The sequence below is a fragment of the Echinops telfairi genome, unplaced genomic scaffold (genome assembly GCF_000313985.2).
Source record: "Echinops telfairi isolate 266 unplaced genomic scaffold, ASM31398v2 ScPeMD7_7469;HRSCAF=8507_1, whole genome shotgun sequence".
Lineage (NCBI taxonomy): Eukaryota > Metazoa > Chordata > Mammalia > Afrosoricida > Tenrecidae > Echinops > Echinops telfairi.
Genome location: NW_022111373.1, coordinates 1,797,401 through 1,819,644, shown reverse-complemented (window position 1 = coordinate 1,819,644; position 22,244 = coordinate 1,797,401). Strand labels below are relative to the sequence as shown.

The following is a 22,244-nucleotide window of genomic DNA, read 5'->3' as shown; positions in this document are numbered from 1 at the left end:
ACTCGACCAAGAATGAGGTCCTTCTGCGGGGACTGGTCCCTCCTGATAAGGTGTCTGCAGCACCGACTCACCCTCCCAAACCCAGGCTCGCGGCCATGGAATCTATTCCATTCGTAATGAGCCCGGAGAACAGGGCAGCGCTGCCCCTGTGAGTTTCCAAGACAACAGCTCCTTATGGGCGTGGAAAGCCTCGTCTTTCTCCTGTGGAGCAGCTGGGGTTTCAAACTGCTGACGTTGTGGCGAGCAGCCCAAAGCATAACCGCTATGCCACACAGGCTCTCTCTGATTCACACTAGTAGTTCTCCAACTTTAGGACACATCAGAATCACCAGCAGGACTCCTTAGAATGCAATTCCTTGATTCGCTAGGGCTGGAGCCCCGGTGATGCAGTAAGAGCCGTGCTGCTCACCGACCGGGTACGCCGTTAGAACTACCAACTGTTCTGAGTCTCCTTCCCTAGCGACTGACAGCCTAGGAAATCCACAGGGGCACTTCTACTCTTCCCCCCAGGTTACTAGGAGTCAGAATTGACTGGACGCCAGCGGGTTGCTATGGTCGGTCTGGAGTAGAGCCTGGGAACTGCGTTTCTAGCGAGTTTTTCCGAGCGATCCCAACGTGAGGCTGGTGCTCTTGTTCTGAGGTTCAGGCATGGAGAACCCCTGACTTAGCACACCGTTTGTCAAAAGCTCTTGTACCTTGTACCATTGACCAGTTTTGCTCTCGACTTCCCCACCAGATAGTTTAAGAGCGAGGGGTGATCATCAGAATCTGTGTGAGCGCCCCAGAGCACATGCCACATGTGACCATTATCCACGATGTGGGGAGGCCAAACCAGGGCTGACCATCACTGCTCACAATCAGTTCTTTATCCCCCCCAGAGTCCCCTTGCAGGCTCACTCACGGGTCACCTGCTAATCCACAGCTGCCTGGCCAAATGGGAGGGACCAGTATTGCCAAAGGCAAAACTCGGGTATAGCTTCTGGAGAATCCCAAAGGCAGGCAGGACTCACAGTGCTGCTGCTGTGACTTGCAGACATAACCCGTCTGCCGCTGACGTCCCTAAATGCCTCGCCAGCTCCGAGGGTCCCCTGCTCTGTGTCAGAGCAGCCATTGCGGAAGGAAAAAGGGCAGCTGGATTCTACATGACTCCCCATCTGTAATTCTTACATAAGCATCCGTGAACTGTTGAAGAGGCTAATGAGCACATCTCGCTGACTGCAGGCAAGGCCCCACTGATCCGCCAAGGCAGCATGACTCACGCTGCATTCACAAGCTCACCGACAACGCGCAGTGCTCTTCTAGCTTTGAGCCAGTAAGACCAGACCAAAGGCAAAATAGTGAGTGGGCTTACTCTGAAATGCGATTCTTGGGAGTGAGTCAGAACAAAATCAGCTCTCAGTTTCTTGCCACAAACCCACAGGATGCCTGCTGTGCCCTCGACAGGGAACCCACCCACCCCACCCCCGCTTTCAGAGCCCTCTGCTGGCACACCTGCCAGGGCCCTGGTGAAAGGTGGGCGGCGTGAACTGACCAGCCGCTCGGTGGGAGCAGATGTGGCAGTCGGCTCCCCTCAAGATTACAGCCTTGGAACCCCAAGGGGTAGTTCTGTTCCGTCCTACAGGGCCAAGCTGAGTCAGCACGGGACTCCACAGCAAAGGTCTGGGTTCGCTGTCCAGTCTCAGTTTGCATGTCACTTTCTCCAAGTAGGTTCTCTGATCGCCAAGTCTGCGTCACATGACCCTCCTCGGGGCTCCTGCAAGTCCCCATCCCCAACCCCCATTCTGTAGTAAAAGCCAGGCTCCTATTGTGCTGTGACTTGTCTTTCCCCCCTCCTGGACAAGGAGCGGAGCCTTACGGAGCCCGGAAACAGTGAATAAAAATCTCTGTTCACATTGCCACCTGCTGAGCATTGGCATTTCCACCCCAGATAGGAGGAATCGGAGTCTAGCTTTTCGAAAGGCCAGCTCTGTAAGCATGACCTGGGGAAGCCAGGAGAGGCCCCTGGTGAAAATACAGAGTGGGATTCCGATGTCTGGGGTGGAGACGAGACTTCTCAGCAGCGGGGAATCAGAGGGAATGGATTCAAAGCTCTAGTAAAAAGGGAGTGGGAGGCGCAAAGAATGCCATGTACAGAGCACACGAACAAGGCTGAGTGTCCTTGTCTTTGTTTGAAACGAGTTCGAAAACCAAATTACAATTCTGGGAACAGTGAGGAACGCAAATAAACATTTTAAAAAGAGAAAGAGCACTCTCCCCAGCTTATCTCACTCCCCACGAGGAAGGTCGTTTACTCTTCGCACAGGCTACCTGACTTCTCGTCTAAACTTAAAGAGAAAAAAAAGCTTTCAGGGTACCTCAAGATGATGCCTCAGAAAGCCACCGTCCTGCCAGGGAAAACCCGCCACACCCTCAGATGTTCAGTGACAGAGCCTCACCGTTTCAAAAGCGTACCACGTGTCTGAGAGTGAGTACATCTGTCTACATGAAAAGTAGAGAGACAAAAACAATACAGGGCATGGTTTTCAAAACAAATTTGCTATTGAATTCATACAACCACCCGTGAGAGACCCACGTTAACGAGGACGGGGCAGCATTAACAGCGAGGTTCTGGGGAATGGGACGGTCGGTTTCTGAACACAGGGAGCCAGTGGGAAGCAGCAGGAGTAAGCAGACATTCCGGCTCCCTCAGAGGAGCAAGAAACCAGCTTTTTTATCCTAGCATTGTGAATGAGGGGGAGTGCGGGGTGGGGACCCAAAGCCCATCAGTAGGCAACTGGACAACCCCTTACAGAAGGGCCTCAGGGAGGAGACGAGTCAGTCAGGGTGCAGTATAGCAACGATGAAACATACAACTTTCCTCTAGTTCTTTAATGCTTCCTCCCCCACTATCATGACCCCAATTCTACCTTACAAATCCGGCTAGACCAGAGCATGTACATGGACCGGTACAGATAAGAGCTGGAAAAACAGGAAATCCAGGACTGATAAAGCCCTCGGGACCAATAATGAGAGTAGCCATACCAGGAGGGGAAAGGGTAGGTGGAGGGAGAAAGGAAAGGGGAAATTGATCACAAGGATCTATATATAACCCCCTCCCTGGGGGATGGACAACAGAAAAGTGGGTAAAGGGAGACATCGGTCAGTGTAAGACATGAAAAAATAATAATTTATGAATTATCAAGGGTTCTTGAGAGAGAGATGGTGGGAGAGGGAGGGGTGAAATGAGAAGCTGATACCAAGGGCTCAAGTAGAAAGAAAATGTTTTGAAAATGTTGATGGCAACAAATGTACAAATGTGCTTGACACGATGGATGGATGGATGGACGGACGGACGGACTGTGATGAGTTGTACGAGCCCCCAATAAAATGATTTATTTTCTAAAAAATCAGGTATTTTAAAGCAGGTCTTACTAAAGTGTGTTCATCATGCAGGGCCCCCCCAAAAGGGGGATGGGACAGGAATTTCCCATCTTGAATACTAACAAATGCTTGTTTCCATGGATACCTGATCGTGGAATTCAGTGCAGCCAAAATGAGTGTTTCCCAAAGTCTGCATGCATTACATCTCTGACATTCTAAACTTCAAGATAGAAGACTTGAGCGATTATCTCCTGCTAGCCTCAGTTTACATTTCTAGAAACCCACACGCAGGGAGGGAAATACCAAAACTCCACACTCACTGCTGCCACCAAGGCGATTCCGACCCACAGCAACCTGGTACAGGCAGGATAGAACTGGCTCCTTGGGTTTCCAAGACTGTAACTCTAAAGGAGTAGAAAGCTTCATTTTTCTCCTGAGGAGCCACAGATTCAAACTGCTGACCTTGTGGTTAGCAGCCCAACAGATTAACCAGGACATCACCAGGGCTCCACACCTCTAGCCCCAATGCATCCAAGTTTTGTGATGCCTTTAAAGAGATGACTGAGTCAATCAGTTTATTTAATAATCACCATTTACATTTACTGGAGAAAGACGGGGCTTTCCTGTAACTCCTGTCAAGAGTGGCAGTCTCATAAACTCACAGGGACAGTTCTACCCTGTCCTGGAGGGTCGCTATGAACCAGCATCGACTGGATGGCAGGAGTTTGGTTCCTTTAAACTTACATGTACCCTTCAAGGTCACCCCGAGGAAGAACTAGCCACCGTAACAAATCACAATGGACTATACGGATTAACAGCCAGGCTGCACTGAACATATGAAGCCCTCTCCAGAACTGAAATGGGCTTGGGAGTCTTGCTGGGCTCTACAGGATCCTAACGTAGCTACAGGATCCCAATGTAATCTCACTTGTCACTGCAATGGGCGATGGAGGTGGCAGAAGTTCTGGGGAATAGAGCGTTCTGGTCAACAGAACATGAGTGAGCCAGACCACAGTAAGCAGTGGCTCTCAGACACCTACCAAGAAACACTCTCATTCTGGAGATTCAAATGGTCACTGACTCTAGGGAGATTAGTCAGACGGAGCACAAGCTATTTGATGTTAAGGGAGGGAATTTATTTTATTGCTGGTATTAACAAGACGCTTTTTCATACATGGGTAAGGCAGGCTCTCTCTCTCTCTCTCTCTCTCTCTCTCTCTCTCTCTGTCTGTCTCTGTCTCTCTCTCATAGATGTGATTCTGGTCCCTTCAGTGTGACTGCAGCTTGGGCTGTTTTCCAGAGAGTGGGAGTCAAAGCATGTGGACGGTCCTCACTGAGAGTCAGTAGGTGCCAGGGACTGGCCAGGGGAAAGGGCAATCAGTGAACAGAATAGGAATTTCAGCTCCCGTGGGGATTGGGGCCCTTAGCCTGGCCTCAGGACCACATGAACACTAGAAGCTCCACGGAGGGTGAACATCACAGTCGAAGAACAACCTGGGGTCTGCGCACCTTTTTCAAGAGCAGCATGTATGTCCAATCCCTCTTCTGTGGCCGATATGCTGGGCAGACAGCAGGCCCAGCCAGTCGGTCCCTCGGGCCAGGGCAGGAAGCAAGAGTCTCTCTTACCCTGGTGCGTGGGGCCGCAGGGCTAACACCAAGAGTTCATCCGAAGAAGCGGGTCGAGGTGGATCCAGAAGACTTGTCCAAGCAGGTTCCCGAGCAGTGGTTGGTCTAGGCACATATTGACAGCCGGGGTGCCGAGTCAGCGGGGATCTGAGAACCAGGAACCACGGAGGCCAAGGCCCAGTGGGAAAGACGAGTGGGGGGAAATGAGCTTTGGAGTTGAACGCTCCTGAGCTCAAATATCAGTCCAATAGATCAATCGCTTATAAGGCCTTATTTCCATCATGTCACATCAGGAAAACAGGGTATTTCTCATATGAGTATCAAGAGGCTTGAGAAATATAAAGCAACTGACACAGTAAATAACCATCAAGTCAATTCTGTCTCCCAGTGACCTCGTCGGTACAGGGTTGCCGACACTTTAAATCTTTATAGGAGCAGACGGCCTCAGCTTTCTCCCTGGAAGTGACTGGTGGGTTTGAACTGCTGACCTTGCAGTTAGCCGCCCAGCTTAGCCCAGTACCCAACCCACAGCATCCCTACCACTCCTTGTGTGGTAAATAGCACAGTCAATAAATGCTCAAAGCAATGCAGACTCACGGGACAGGTAGAACTGCCCCTGTGGGTTTCTGAGACTGCGACACTTCTCGGGAGTAGAAAGCCTCCTCTTTCTCCCGCAGGGCGGCTGGTGAATTCGAAATGCAGACCTTGTGATTAGCAGGATAATGTGTAGCCACGACACCACCGGGGCTCCCACAAATAAATGCTAGCTTGCATTATCAGGTCAGCACCCTTGTATGATTGCTTAAAGCAATTGCAGAAAGAGCAGCTCCCAAGTCATGGTAGAAAGAATGCACCTTGGGGAGCTGTGAATGGGGGGGCGACTGCCACGACTCCCAGGGATGAAGTGGGTTATTGCCAGGGTATCGGCTAGATCTGTGCAGATGACCAAGCTGGAAGTGCCTATCCAGGTGCCTGATACAGGGGAGAGGTCACTCCTGGCTCCCACCGCAACAGACTGCTCCCTACACCCACCGAGTTCTGGACCCAGGACAACACGACTCAGGAGGAAGCTGCCCACCTCCAGCCAAAATGGCTTGGAGTCGTTTTTAAAGAGGAATGAAGCGCAGCGTGGCGGGTTCTGTTCATTTCCAAAAGATCCATTTTCATATTCCTGGAACCTCATTTCTATATTGCCGTCTTTGGAACTGAGCAACGTAGGAGTGTTCTGAGTGACTGGGAGAAGGTCTCCGGTTGTCCATAGCAACCAAGCCCCAGGGAAAGTGCTGGGTGGTGAGTGTGTGGGAGCCAGGATGATGCCATTAGCTGTCTTGAATGTGTGCGTACGATCCGTGCAGACACAGCTTGGGGGAAAAACATCCTTATTGCCTCTGCAGCTCTCTCAGACACACTGACCGTCCTCGCAGGGAAGGGACTTAGCTACAAGCAGATTCGCGGCTGAGTTTTGCTGAGAACAGTGCAATCCTCTCTCCACCCATTGATTGTGAAGGTCTGCTCAGCCAGAAGACACTCTGGGCTGCATTCGTGAAAGGTGAAGCTCGCTTGCCCTTAGACTTCCTGTGGCTACTGCTCCAACTAGCTCAAACTCGCCCCACTTCTCCTCTTCCCCCCCCTTATTTGGCCATTTGTTTATTTCCATCTTACTTTCTTGGGGTCACATCTGAAAATTGTAAATGCCAAAGGGGTCAGGACCTGGTTTCTTTCTGTAACGTACCTAGCTGGGATCTTCCACGAAACTTGCAAGCGGCAGCCCAGAAGCACAGACTCTGAGCCGGTCATTCTGCACACCCTCTGCTTAGCCGTGTCGTCGCTGTGTTTAGCTATGTCCACCTTTTGATACCCCTCCCCTTGATTCCCCGCCCTAGCACCCTGACTTGCTTCTAGCAAATAAAACATGGCAGAGGTCATGAAGCATCACTTGCGAGATCGGGTTATAGGAAGATTGCAGCTGCAGTCTTGGGCTCTCTTAGTCTTGGGTTCGTGAATCGTTCACTCCGGAGGAAGCTGTGGGCAGGAAAGAGGCCTCTGCGTGTCGTGAGCACGTCTGAGCAGCCTGTAGAGGTGACTGTACAGCAAGACACGGAGTCTTGCCAGCTCCCACAGAAGGGAGTCTGGAATCAAATCTTTCCCCAAACAAGCCTTCAGATGAGTGCAGGCCCTCTCAACAAGTTGGCTGTACGTTTAGGTGGCACGCAGCTGAAAAGACTCAGCTAAGCCCTCCTAAGATTCCTAACCCACAGATACTGTGAGATCGTCAACGTTCGCTGTATTAGCCCACCAAGCGGAGGGCCCTTTGTTATGCAGTGATAGACAAGTAAACATAATGACTAGTGACCTCAGCCAACATCCTTAGGAGTACAATGGGAGTCATGACAAGGATACAAGCCGCCAGGACAAAAATCCTGAGGTAAGAACCTAGGCAGGTGCTTGACATGTAGTAAGAACTCACGAAGTAACTGAGATCTGCTATGGTGGAGTTGGGTTTAAAGCAGGGGTTCTCAACCTTCCCAATGCCGAGACCCTTGAATACAGGTCCTCATTTTGTGCCAACCTCCAACCATCAAATTATCTTCGTTGCTACTTCATAACTGTCATTTTGCTACTGTTATGAATCGTCATGTAAATATCTGATATGCAGGATGTATTTTCATTGTTACAAATTGAACATAAAGCATAGCGATGAATCGCAAAACAATACATAATTATATATTGTGAAATATTTATTTCTAATGACAAACAAATGAAATTTTGTCTTGAAGCATAGTGTGGCATGGGTGACAGTCTTCACGCACGGTACTCATAGGTGGGCATATCTGCCTGTGGACGGACCCGCCTGGAGAAGGATAGAGGAGCAGTATCTCGGTTCCTAAGACCATTGGAAATATGTGTTTTCCAATGGTCTTAGCCAACCCCTGTGAACGGGTCATTCGACCCCCCAAAGGAGTCGCAACCCACAGGTTGAGAACCGCTGGCTTAAAGCACAGGCTTCCAATGTGCCATTCAGACCTCAACACAAGTCCTAATGCTGTTACTTACGAACAGAGGAAATACCTGAATCTCCATCTTCGGCAGCATGAAAACCTTCCAGCGCTATTATGCAGACAAAATAGGATAATGCCTATCAAGTGCTCAGCCTAAAGCAAGGAAGCCGCTCAGCAATTGGATGCCATTACTGTTATTTTGCAGAACTGTACTTGTATCATCATCACCAATGAAGCTTTGGTGATAAGGACAATAGCCCAGAGAAGAAACATGGCACAAAGAGCAAATTACTCTAATTGGCTCCTGGGGTGTGAGCCAGGCATCTCAACCAGTTCCGGGACGCCCATCCTCACAGACATCTGAGCCCAGGCCTCAGCTCCAGCAGAAAGCTCTCCCTCACTCCTCATTCCTCAGTGCTCCTGGGACATCTTGCCCCCCACCTCTCGTGGCACTTTCCTTCTGTGTTAGCATCGTCTTTTTACATATCTACCAATCGTCTAGGAATCCCTCAGGGCAGGGACCAAGCCAGATGAGCTCTTATGGATCCAGCACATAACCTCGTACCTAGCAATTAGTGCCTTCTCTATGCAAGTGTGCTGGATGGATGAATTAACAAGTGTGTGGATGATCATTTATAGTTTATTGCTTTTAAAAAAAATCTAAGTGCCTGTGTGGTAGTTACATAATCTGGTGTCAATTTGAGGATTAAGAGTATAGGGGTAGAGTCTAGCCTGTCAATCAGGATATAGCCAATGAGGCCTCTGTGTGGGCATGGCCTTCTCCTGAGGATTCTGGGAACGCCTGTATTTTTCTCCTTGGAGGCGGGAGGCACTCTCTTTCTCAGCTCACTCACTGCGAGACATCCCTGTGGAGAAGACACATGGAGAGGCTGATGGAGCCAGATCTTTGGAGCAGGAAAAGCCACCAGATCTACAAGACTTCCCACCCACTGGCCTGTGATCTTCCTGCGTTCACCGTCATTGCAAGTGTTTTGTGAGTTTGAAGAGGACTTTATAGATTGGGTCGGACATAAGGGCTAATATGGGACTTGATCTGGACTGGGCTGGGATGTTTTCTCAATATTGAACTGCTCTTGTATATAAAGCTCTTTCTTACACATGAGTGTCTATGGATTTGTTTCTCTAGTCTCCTCAGACTCACACAGCCTGATAACCCTTTCATCTCCGAGGAACAGACCGATCTATTCATTCAACACTAGACTTTAGTGCTGAGCCCAATGTTCTGGAGTTGATCTACAGCAGTGATGAAGAAGGCTTCAGGGAAACGGAAATGGAGATGCGTAGAATTACAACCGTGGCTGGATTGATGGTTACCCGCAGGCATGTTAGGGGAGGGTATGGAAAACGGGGGAATCAACATCAATGGATAGAAGGAAGACAATGTTTCAAAGTTGATTGTGGCCATGACTGCACAACCCTTTTTGATATGACTGAACTATGGAATTGTACGTGTTAATTATAGCTCAATGCAGTTGTTGTGGGGTTTTTTTAAGTGACCCCCCCACACACCCCTATCCCCAAAAGGAGGATATAAAGTACGAAGTAAATCCTTGCTGCATCCATGTGGAAAACACCTGTGAACGCTGACGAGCATGGGAAGTAAAAAAAGTAAACATGATAGACACAGAACTAAAGCTTTAAGAGGTTATTTCTTGTTTAAAAATGTTTCCTCTATTCATAAAACTGAGACAGAAGCTTTCTTGGAGTCTCGGTCCAGACGGAGAGCTGGAGGCCTGGTTCCAGGGCAGCTATGCCGCATCCTGCCACTCACCGGCCCTTCGCAGAGGTGGATCCAGCCTCCTGGCTACCTGCAGGGCAGATTACGCGTACCCAGAATCTCAGGTGGCCAGGCCCTCAGTCCGCAGGGTTAAGTCCGAGGGCAGAGTAGCGACTGCAGCAGCAATGCTGGACTTCTATGGCTCCTTGGCTCCTTTCCCACAACATCTCTAGCATCATGCCAGCTAACAACAAGCAGCACTATGCCGGGTGTTTCGGGAGACGATGCTGATCTGAAAGATCCTATAGACAAACTATTGAATGATGCAGGAAGCATGGAGAGAAGATGGAAAGAATGGAGTCACGGTACCAAAAAGAAGTCGTCGACAGTCCACCGTTGCAGGAGGGAGCATATGAGCAAGAATCAATGGTGCTGAAGGAAGAAGTTACAACTGCACTGAATGCATTAGCCAAAAGCAAGGCTCCAGGATTTGAAGGAATACCAACTGAAGTGTTTCAGAAAGTTGAAGAAGCACTGGAAACACACTCGTCTACACCAGGAAATGTGGAAGACAGCTACCTGGCCAACTGACTAGAAGAGATCCGTATCTGTGCCCATTCCAAAGAATGGTGACCCAACAGAATCCTCAAACTATGGAATGATATCATTGATACGGCATGCAAATAAAATGTTGCCTAAGATTATCCAAAGTTTGCAGTAATACATTGACAAGGAACTGCCAGGGGTTCAGGTTGGATTCAGAAGAGTATGTGGAACAAGGGATATCATTACTGATATCAGATGGATCTTGGTTGAAAGCAAAGAATACCGGAAAGATATTTACTTGTGTTTCCTTGACTATGCAAAGGCATTCAACTGTGTGGACCATAATAAACTATTGATCACCTTGAGAAGAATGGGAATTGCAGAACACTTTATTGTGCTCACTTGGAACTTGTGCATGAATCAAGAGGCAGTTGTGGGAAGAGAACAAGCGAATAACTGCATGGTTTAAAAATCAAGAAAGGTGTGTGGCAAGGTTGTATTCTGTCACCATACTTGTTCAATCTGTATGTTGAGCAAAGCATCATAGAAGCTGGACTATGAAGAAGAGTGTGGCATCAGGATTGAAGGAAGGCTTATTAACAACCTGCAATATACAGATAGCACAACCTTGCTTGCTGAAAGTGAGGAGCAACTGAAGCACCTGCTGATGAAGATCAAGGATTGTCGCCTTCAATATGGATTACAACTCATTGTAAGGACGAACAAAATCCTCACAACTGGACCAAGAGGTAACATCATGATCAAGGGAGAAGAGGTTGAGGTTGAGGTTGTCAAATATTTTGTCTTACTTGGATCCACAATCAGTGTTATGAAAGCAGTAGTCAATAGATCAAAAGACATTGCATTAGGTAAATCCACTGCACAAGACCTCTTTAGAGTACTGAAGAGCAAGGACATTACTTTAAGGACTGAGGTGCGCCTGAATCAAGCCCTGGTATTCTCCATTGCATCATATGCATGTGAAAGTTGGACACTAAGAAAGACCGTAGACAATCAATGCATTTAAATTGTGGTACTGGAGAAGAATATTGAAAGTACCATGGACTGCTAGAAGGGCAAACTAATCTGTATTGGGAGAAGTAAGGCCAGAGTGCTCCTTACAGGCAAGGATGGCAAGGCTTCATCTTACATACTTTGGACATGTGATTTAGAGAGCCCAGTCCCTGGAGAAGGACATCATGTTTGGTAATGTGGAGGGGTGGCACAAAAGAGGAAAGCCCTCAACAGGATGGACTGACAGTGCTGTGCAGCAATGGGTTCAGGCATAGGAACAATTGTGAGGCGGGCACAGGACCGTGCAGTGTTCCATTCTGTTGTGCAGAGGGTCACTATGGGTCGGCACTGCCTCAGTAACACCTAACAGCAACATGCTGATTTCAAATTCTTGGCCAGATGGTGCTTAATAGGGAGTTGCTGGGAGATAGAAAACAGTTGTAGTTCTATAACTATATAGTTCTATAGCTCCTGTCCCAAGAGGAACCCCTCTGGAACACCAACCATGGTCACTGGAGGCTAGCTGTCCTGTTGGAGAGAGCTTTCACGATTGTGTGGAAGCTCTGTCATTGGACATTTGTGATGCTGCATCCTTGACCGAGGCTCTGCTCTGAGGAGTTCTGGAGAAGCAGCCAGTGCTAAGTCAGATCAAGACTCAAGACCAAGTGGAATGCTGCATGTGGTGCTGTACTATTGAGATACCTGCTTTTGTCATCACTGTAACAGAAAAAGCTGTTGAAATAGAGGTACCACTGACTGCTGAGACCAACTGGAATATTGCCTGCCTGGTCAGTATAAGTGTGCAAGATCCATCACCTGAGGACTGCTGAGAGGCATCAAAGAGGACCCGACTGGAGAGGCTTTTCTCATGGTCAGTGTCATTAGCAGTCAGCGCACTGAGTTCGCATTCATAAGATGTCAATTTCTCCCTTCCCCAAAGGCTTTATGTATTCAACACAATCCACAATCTCCAAAGGCTTTTTTTGGTAGAAATTGGCAACCCGATTCTAAAATGTACATGGAAATGTAAAGAACCTGGAAGACTCACAACTTTGAAAAAGAACAAAACTTTTGTGGGAAAATTCCATTACCTTTTCATTTCATTTTTTACAAGTGTTTGTGGGCCCCTTGTACAGCCAATTATTTACAACAAAGAAGTCAAGGTAACATGATGGAGAGAGGGTCCTAATAAAGTATGTGGAACAACTGCATATCCACATATAGAATAAATGGACCCTGATCCTTCATGCACCATGTTCAGGAAAAAAGTCTTCAAATGTATCACAACACCTATACATACATACATTATATATATATAGTTGAAACTGTGAAGCTACTAGAAGAAAGTACAGGGGGAAATTTGATGACCTTACATTGGGCAAAGATTTTTTTAGATCACATACAAAACATACAGGCCATGACAGAAAAAAATTGATACACTGAACTTCATTACAATTACATTTTTTTATGCTCTTCCAAAAGACGTTGCTAAGAAAAGGAAATAACAAGACATAAATTGGGAGAAAAGATATGTCTGATACAAAGACATACCCAGAATATATAAAACAAAAAGACTTACCAACCAGTAAAAGTTAACTGGGCAAAAAATCTGAACAGCCGCTCCACCAAAGAAGAAATATGAATGGCGAATAAGCACGCGACGAAGGAAAGGCTTGGCTGCATCAGTCACTCGGGAAGCCCAAGCTAAGACCCAGCTAGCAACACATCCCTACTGGAATGTCCAAGACACAACACAACAGACAGTATCAATTTTCTGATTGAGAATGTAGACTAACTGACACTACTAGTACATTGCTGATGAAAATTCATAATGGCACCGCCATCGTGGAAAACAGTTTTAAGAGACAATTTCTTAACAAATTAAATATATACTTACTGTAAAAATCAGAAACTCCACTACTAGGGATTTACTCAAGAGCAATTAAAATATCTGTTCATACAAAGACCTTAGCATATGTGTACAGTATGTGAATGTTTACAGCAACTTTATTTTTAATAGCACCAAACTGGAAATAATCTACATGGCTATCAACTACTTGAATATATAAACAAATTATGGTACATCCATAGAATACTACCAAGCAATAAAAAGGAATAAATTCCTGATATACACAATAACATGGAAAACTTTCAAAAGCATTATGCCAAGGGAAAGAAGCCAAATGCAAAGACTATATACTGCATCATTCTATTGATAGGACATTCTGGAAAATGCAGAAGTATAATCAGGAATCCAATCCATGGTTGCCAGGGACTGGAAGCAGAAGAAGAGTACTGACTATAAAGGGGCGCAGGGCAACTTTGGAAGAGATTAAAATATTCTGTGTTTTGAATGGGGTGGCAGTTAAATGACTGTGTGTAATTCTCAAAACTCAAAGTTAGATCTCTAGAAAGGGTGAATTTTACTGTGGGTAAATTTTTATACCTCAATAAAACTGAATTTAAATCTCATCTCCCACTAAAATCTGTTCCTTGGGAGAAAATGCATGATAAAAGATTGGGTTTAAGTTTGGGAGGGAGACAGACTTTGGTTCGATTGTCAGCTCTGCGTTTATTGACTGTCTATCTGGTAAGTTCCTTGCTTCTCAGAGCCTCTGAGTTAGGACTCAGACAAGACCTCCTCGCTGTGATTTAAGACTACAATCTAGTGACCATTTCCTGAGCAGACCCCAATTCTTCAAATCCCCAGTGGATTTTAATCACTAACTTAAAGTGCCTAAACAAGAGCGACAACGGTATAGTTTGAGAAGTTGGACAATACAACCTTAAATCATTCCAGGATCAAAAACAGGAGAATCATGAGGCAAAGGACAGAGACACCCTCACCCCCACCCTTCAACAGGTTCCCAGGAAGCCCTGGTTCCCATCGGCTGCTGGAGGCTGGGTGCCCGGGAGCGTGAACATTTTTCACTCTGCAAACAAAGGTCCTGTGGAACAGCAGTGACAGGGAAAGCCCTGGGTCTGCTAAAACCAGGAGGAGGCTCCTTCTCAACTACGGATTCAATTCCCAGAAGGCTAGGAGGGACCTCCAGCTTGCTTGCCCAGGCTCAGGCTTCTCATTTTGATTTTTAAAGCTGGCACAGATGTGGCAAGAGCTAGATACAGAATCTAGAAAAGAAGCCGTGCGGGCACGGTCTCAGTGTGTGAAGAGCAGAGGGCTTTCTTTTCCTGGTGTGTGAGGCGCCCGCTGAGTTGGCCCTGACTCACAGCGCCCCTGGGTCCAGCAGGACGGACCCCGCACCACCCTGACACTCGGTGCTCCGTGGGAGCCCCTGTTGCAGTCACCGTGTCAAATCCATCTTCTGGAGAGCCCTGCTCTCGTGTGTGGCTGCCCTCCTACTTGGCTACGGTCCTTCTCCCAGGCCTGGTCTCTCTGACAACATGGCCCAAGTCCATGAGACGGTCTCACCACCACAGCTTCCAGGCTGCGTCCTGGCTCCTTCTGCCAAGAGAAATTCATTTTTTTCTCTTCGGGCAGATCCTGGTATATTTCCTATTCTTCAACAACCACCCTCATCAAAGGCATCAGCTCTTCTCTGGCCTTCCTTGGTCACCATCCATTTTCACATGCATCGGAGATGACTGACATGACCGTGGCCTGGCTAGGCGGCCCTTAAGCAAAGGAGTGTGAACGTTCTATGTATTCCTCCAAGAGAAAAACTCCAAACGCACTGCCATCAAGTCTATCGGGGCTCATAGTGACCCTACAGGACAGAGTAGAACTTCCTCTTTGGGTTTCTGGGACTTTACATCTTTGTAGGAGTAGACAGCCTCCCCCGCCCCCTACAAAGGCACGGGTGGGTTCCAACTGATGACCTTGTGGTTAGAAGCTCAATTCATAGCCCATGACACCACCCAGAGCTCCTTTCCAAGATACAGAATTCCCTAAAAATTATAACTGCATATAGCATCTATTCTAAGGAGACAATTATACACAAATGTGTTTATAATAGCAAGAACCTTAAAATTACTGCAGAGCCCATCATCAGAGGACTTAAATAAATGGTGATACATAGATACAATTGATTACCATGCACCCATCTAAATAACCAAATCAGATCCTGATTGCTATCTATAATAATAACATAGACACTGGCCTAGCAAATGGTTAAGAGTTGGGGAGCAGGAAGGAATATTTCAATCTGTACAGAAAGATCCCTTTTATCTAAACGTGTCTATTTTTATCTATTCATGAATAAGTGCACACATAAATGTCTGACGAGAAAATGCTAAGTGACTGTCCCTGGGTGGAGGGACTTCAGGCAGATGGCCAGCCAGACCAAAGCCCTTCCTTAACACCCCTGTACTTTATAATCTACTAGGCAGCATGAGGCAGATGGGTATACACACTCAGGTTTACAAAGGTGAGGTCAGGCACCGGACAATAGGAGTTCAGAGAGCAGGTTCAAAGGCCGAGTAGGTGCAAACCCTTGTTCTACCACAGTAGTTGTGTTGACCTTGGACAAGTCATTTACTCTCTCTGAACTTTCATGTTCCCTATCCCACTCTGATCTGGTTGTTAAGAAAATTACATTTTAGAAAGAAAAGATTAGATATGAATGTGATACCATCCACACAGTGCTGGGCCCATAATCGGCACTTGGTAACTGTCAGCTGCTTGTACTAACTGGAAAACTTCCCACTAGCCGTTCACATGGCAAACACTATGTCTTCAATGACCCAGGCTCACAGAGCAAAGTGGGAAGGGAAAGGATTGCACACTTCAGACAAGCCCAATACCTGGTCTTGGAAAACCACATGCTTCTGTACGCCAAGGGGCCCCCCCTTCCCGGGAGCAGCAGGCAAGGAGTGCAGCAGCCGGCCGGCCGGAAAGAGGAGGAGAAGGCAAGTGCCTGAGGCTGCCCACTGTGAGTCAATGAGCCAACACATCTCATTCCTCTCCTCCCACCTTTCCTGCTGGGTTGGCTGGAACCGTCGTCCCCCCCCAGACACCAGCACATAAGGATCCTAGGAAGACTACTCAAAGGGCTTTGGAGATTATCTAGTGCCGCCTTGTTCATCCTCAAACACCAACCCACAAGACCAGAGAGGGGAAGGAATCAGAATTAGCAGGGAATGGAGGCGGCCAGCATCCAGTGTAAACTCACTCCGCCTAAGATTATCCCTCCCTTCTTTCCCTAGCTGTTCCTTCACATATTCTCATCTCTCTCATTTACGTCCCCTCCTCCATTACCTGTCAGATTCCTCCAGGCCCCGTTTCTCCTCTCGAAGCCCTAATGGTCCTTTATAGTTTTGTGATGAAGAGAGAAATCAGACTTACTTGAATGGCCTAGGAGAACTGATTTGTCTACCACTAAGTAAAATTCGTACAGCCATCCTCAGCTTCAGAGCCCAAATCATGGTGAGAACAAGAAGGAAAGGAACAGGAAGAGTTCTTAGCTATTCCCGAGCCCCCCTGATGACAGTGGAAGTTACCTGGAAACCACAGGAAAGGACCCTCATCAGAGAGAAATATCAGTAGGTTCAAAAAGAACCAACAGACTGCATCTTCTAGGTTCTAAGTGTGACCACGATGCAGGGCAGCCATCCACTCTCCCATGAGAGAGTCCTGACTCTCGCCAGTGACTGGACTAGGGCTTACCTTGGGCAGGCTGACTGGGGTCCTGGGCTTGGTCCTTGGGTTCTTAATCAAGAGCCTCTGATCCAGAGGGAGCAGATGGTATTTCATAGCCTCGATGAGGAAGTCTTTACAGGTGTTGTTATTCTTTATCAGAGCTTCTTCTTCAACCGTCTGGAGAAAATAACCCACAGGTGATCCTGGAGCAAAGCTCAATCACATTTGCCAAGCTTTCTCCTGGGCTGGGTCATTGTCTCCCACACTCACTCATGCCTGCATCACATCATCTCAGAACCCAGAGGACAGTGAGTTATAACTTCATGCTCCCGCATCTTAAGAGCACAATAGTGTAAACAATTAAGCACAGGCACCCAACAGACAGAGATTCAAAACTCAGCTCTGGCATTTAACTCATATAATCCTAAATTACCCAGACTGTAAAGTGGTATTTAAAGTATCCACAACCTGAAGAAAGTGGATGGTGCCCAGCTATCAGAAAGAATCGGGTCTGGGGTTTTTAAATGCTTCTATTAAAATAAACAACCATCTAAGTGGGGTGCCAGCCAAGCCCACACAAAAGAAGGGTACCAGCCTTTGTGATCCAAGGATTGTTAATCATCAAAGCCAAGATCAGAGGAGGGAATTGTAGGAGGTGTAGTAGAACTGAGCACTCAGTTTGCAGAAGGCTATGGATAGAAGTGAAAGCCAAAATCCATTCGCCGTTCCCTGAGAAATTAAGCCTCCATTGAAGTCCCTCAAACCACTGACCAGGGATGGGAACAACTTTGCCCTTACACAGAGTACAATTGAAAATGAATTAATGCAGACGGAAGATTAAATTTTTACATGTTGTCATTTGTTTTCCTTTTTGATCCATTTTTAGTTTGCTCTAGTTTTTACTATTTCTGCTTTCGTTTGGATTGAGGTTTTTCTGTATTTTATTTTGTTATTGTTACGTCGAGGTTTTTTTGTGTGTATAATTTTGTGTGTGTACAATTTTCCTTATATGAAATCCAGGATAGTTACATCTATAGTAACTAGAATAAATATTTACTTAGGGTTATGACAGAGAAGGTTGGGGGGAAATGGGGAGCTAATAACAATTAGTACAAAAATGAAGAAAATTGATTATGGTGATGATTGAACAACTTTTAGTATATTCTTCAAACCATTTAAATGTACATGGATCATATGTCAATAAAACAATTTCAAAAAGTGATCACCACCTCAGTGGTTTTGTTAGTTAACAACATGGATTTGAGGTTTAAGTGAGATTATGGAAATTAAAAGATAGCTCAAAACCTCAAAACTTGTGGGGGGTGGGAATAAAGGGGAGCTGATGTCAAGGAGTTCAAGAAGAAGAGCATGGGGGCGAATACCAGAACTGACAGCGATCACACCACTCATTTTAAAGGTGACTTAACCATGGGGGGGGCGGGGTGCGCGGGGCGGTGTCTAAAACTGATATGTAATGATTGCACAATTCTCTTTGATCTGGTTGAACAACTGAACTACTGAATTGTATGATATGTAACTTATGTGCCAATAAACTGTTAAAAAATAGAAAGCGTTTTAAAACTGATATGGTAGCAATTGTACAGCAGTGCTTGATGTGATTGAACATATGGAATGATATGATATTTGTATTAGCTCCGAATAAAATGGTTTTGAGAAAAAATTTTTAATTAAAAAAAAAAGGTATAGGGGGTAAAAAAAAATGAGAAAAAACAAACAAACCAAAAACTCACTGCCATCGAGTTGATTCCAACTCCTAGGTAAGCGTTGAACAGCCCTGTGGTTTTCTGAGACTGCAAATCTTTACAGGAGGAGAAAGCCATGAGCTACCCCGATGCATCTTCCACTATGCTCCAGCGCTCCAAAAGATAATTAGTTGTCTTGAAACCCTCTTCCTACATTCCTCCTGGTTTGAATGTATTATAGTATTTAGAAGCAAATAGATACTTGAAAGAGGGAGGAGAAGAGGGACAAAGAAGTAAGGAGAGAGGGAATGGAGAAGGGAGAGGAGAAGAGGAAGCATGAGAGAGAGATGGAAATCCTTAAGCCAGCCTCCATAAAACAGCATTAGGTAAAATGGCACCATGAACAGTTACAGTCCAGAAACCCAGAGGGGCAGCTCCACCCTATCCTATAGGGTTGCTGTGCGTCAGAATCGACTGGATGACTAAGTTCGGTTGGGTGTCTGGTTTTCCTTTGGTTCCTGCAGGAAGGATATGCTGCCACCGGGTGGCAGTGGTGCCACCCAAAGTGCACACAGTACAGTGCTTTGGAGAAACTTTCATTTGACCAACCCCCTTTCGGCCTGTGGTCAACAGGGCCACAAGCTGGACTTCAAAAGCACTAGCGAGGAAACTACATCTTCCACTATTACTGACGTTAATAGTAGTCACAAAAAGAGTTGGAATGCCAGCTAAGATGTACGGAGTATCTCTTTGTATCCTCACACAACCCTGTCAGGCAGATGACAACACTAACGCTAAGTAACTAGTTAAGTGTCTAGTCGGTGTGATAGGGCTGGGAAGTGACAGGACCTACTGCGGGTCCTCAGGAGCATCAACCTTACAGTTCTTCCAGACTCACTGAGACAGGGAGGCTGGCCCTCTGCCCCAGTGCTGCACGTGGCTCACATCCCGAGGGTTCCCTGCTGCTGGTCCCTGGAAGAGTACCTAACGCTATGTATTTGCTGCACTATGGCAGGCATGTAATGGGTAAACTGAGCACAGTATCAAAGGTGGCACACAGATTAGTGGGCATGTTTGCTGCAGATCCAGAATTGGGTTTAAGTCTGGATCCTGCCTCATACTAGCTCCAAACCCCCATAAGTCTTGAGGCTCAAATTTGTTCAAGGAGATTATAATCTTTGCCTCACAGTGCTGTTCTGAAGATTCAATGAGGAAGCACAAATTAAAATGTGGCCTATGCTTCTTGATTTGTTTCCCCCAACCCCCTTTCTCAGAAAAGTCGAAGCAGACTATATTCCGGGTCTTTGTGAGGAGCTGGGCGCGTTAGTCCTGACTTGGGTTCCAGGTGGGGTCATGGGGCTGCAAACCACCAGTCAATCGCTGGAAAGCACCAGCCCCGCTGAGGGCGTAAAGATTCAGTCTCAGAAACCCACAGGGGCAGCTCCACGCTGTCCTACAGGGTCGCTGTGAGTCAACTCCATGACAGTGAGAGACAGAGATTGTGGGAGAAATGGCAGCGAGTTGGGCTCCGGCTTACCTAAGCTTACAGCAAAAGGGGAACACAGAAGCATAATGCAAAGGAGCCTTCCTTTTACTGAACACAAGCTATGCCAGGCTCCAATGCTAAACATTGAATGCGCCGATTCATTTCCTTTAGGAGCCCTGGTGCCATGGTGGTTTTGCATTAGGCTTCGATCGAAGTCAGCAGTTTGAAACCACTAGCTGTTCCATGGGGAAAAGACGGGGCAGAAGCTCAGAGGGCCGTTCTACCCTGTCCTATAGGGTCGCTGTGCGTCAGTGACAGTGAGAGAGAGAACTTCGTTTGGTCCTCACAACAACCCTGCTGGGCTCTCTTATAATGGCCATTCTGCTGTAGAAGGAACTGAAGCGTGAAAGAGTCAAATCAGAACTCATCGTTAATAGGCAGTACAATGGGGACTGAAATACCCAAGCATTTTATTCTCAAATCTATGCTCTTACACTACCGTATCTCAGACGTCACCCAATCGGTTGGTGCCCACACACCCATCTCAAAGTCCTCATCAAACTCCTCAATCACTCCACACAGCAGCAGTGGCTGCCCACTATTCCAGGAGTCCTGAACGAACAGGAAAGTGCTTGATTCAGCACACAGCACTCACCTGGACTAGATAATCCCTAGGTAAGAGGGGGAGACGAACATGTTCCATGAGCTTGGCCATGTGTTCTAACCGGGTTTCTTTCTCATAATTGATCCAGGAAATCACAGCTTCAAACACCTAGGGAGAAAAACAACACGAGAAACTTCAGCTGTGAAATGAAAGATCCCAAACAATCTCCTCCACATGCAAATTAACAAAAATGCAACACGTCATCCACAAAGGTGTTTAGCCTGAAGTTCAATATTTTAAAATAAACAGAAGGGATTTATCAGATGGTCTCAGAGCATGATGATACATACCCACAATAAATACAAATACAGTGATAAGCTTGTATAATTCAAAGGTAAAGTCAGCATAGTTCATTGCCATACATGAATCATATCCGGTTGTTATTCAAGGACAGAATACAAAGCAGCAACTGTGAACCAATTTTATATAGACTGCATAAAAGAATCAGAAGCCTTGACTGCAATGTTCCCCCAGCTCATAATTTATCTTCCACAGATACAGTTAGTGCAGAATAAAAGACAGTGAAAGTAATTCCTCCTGAAGTTGACTATAATGGTGAATGTGACACTGAATGACAGAGAAGGGCAAACATCTCACCTCGGGCTTAACTTCTCCTTTGAGAAGAGCTTTCATTCTCACACCAATCAAAACTAGGGAGGAGACAACCAGGGCACAGTATAGCACCGATGAAACTCACAATACTCCTCTGGTTCCCTGAGGCTTCCTCACCCCCACTATCATGACCCCAGTCCTGCCTTTCACTGCGGGCCAGGCCGGAGCATGTGCACAGGTACAGATAAGATCTCATGACACATGGAATCCAGGTCAGATAAACCCCTCAGGAATAGAAATGGGAGCAGTGATACCAGGTGCGCAGGGGGAGAGGAGGGTAAGAAGGGGGAACCAATTTGATAATCGACACTTAACCACACATACCCCCAACCCCAGGGGGACGAACAACAGAAACCATGGGTGAAGGAAGACAGAGTTGGTGTAAGATATGAAAATAATAATAATTTATGATTTATCAAGGGGTCGCAAGGGGGGAGGGAGGGAAAATGAGGAGCTGATACCAAGGGCTCAAATAGAAAGGAAATGTTCAGAAAATGATGCCAACATATGTACAAATATGCTTGATACAATTGATGTTTGGATTGTTATAGGAGCTGTAAAGGCCTCCAATAAAATGATCTTTTACAAAAACAAAAAACCAGAGGACCTGGAACCCAAAGGAAAGAGCCAAGGTTTGGGTGTCCACTTTGCTCAATGACAAATCCCATCTGCATCACCATCTACCATCGACACACAGATACCATTCTGGGTGGGGAAGTCAGCACTGTGTGTGGAAACGCCGAGCTTTTAAAGGAGGAATGGGAAGACCAGGACAGCTCAGATGCAAAAGCAAACAAACCACACGTTGGTGAAGATTGTAGGGAAAGGAGAGCCCTGACGCACTGCTGGTGCAAATACAAAGTGGGACGCTGTTGTGAAAATAGTATGGCCGTCCCTCAG

General features: G+C 46.7%; 1 protein-coding gene across 1 annotated transcript in view; it reads right to left on the bottom strand.

The window, feature by feature from the left end:
• Window positions 1-22,244, bottom strand: part of KLHL3 (kelch like family member 3) — a 133,929-nt gene that overhangs the window by 19,765 nt on the left and 91,920 nt on the right. Inside the window, exons 7-9 of the mRNA XM_045285035.1 lie at window positions 20,724-20,840; window positions 16,907-17,056; window positions 5,037-5,091 (exon numbers count right to left, since the gene is read on the bottom strand). Coding sequence (XP_045140970.1) covers window positions 5,037-5,091; window positions 16,907-17,056; window positions 20,724-20,840 — 322 coding nt within the window. The remainder of the gene's footprint in view (window positions 1-5,036; window positions 5,092-16,906; window positions 17,057-20,723; window positions 20,841-22,244) is intronic.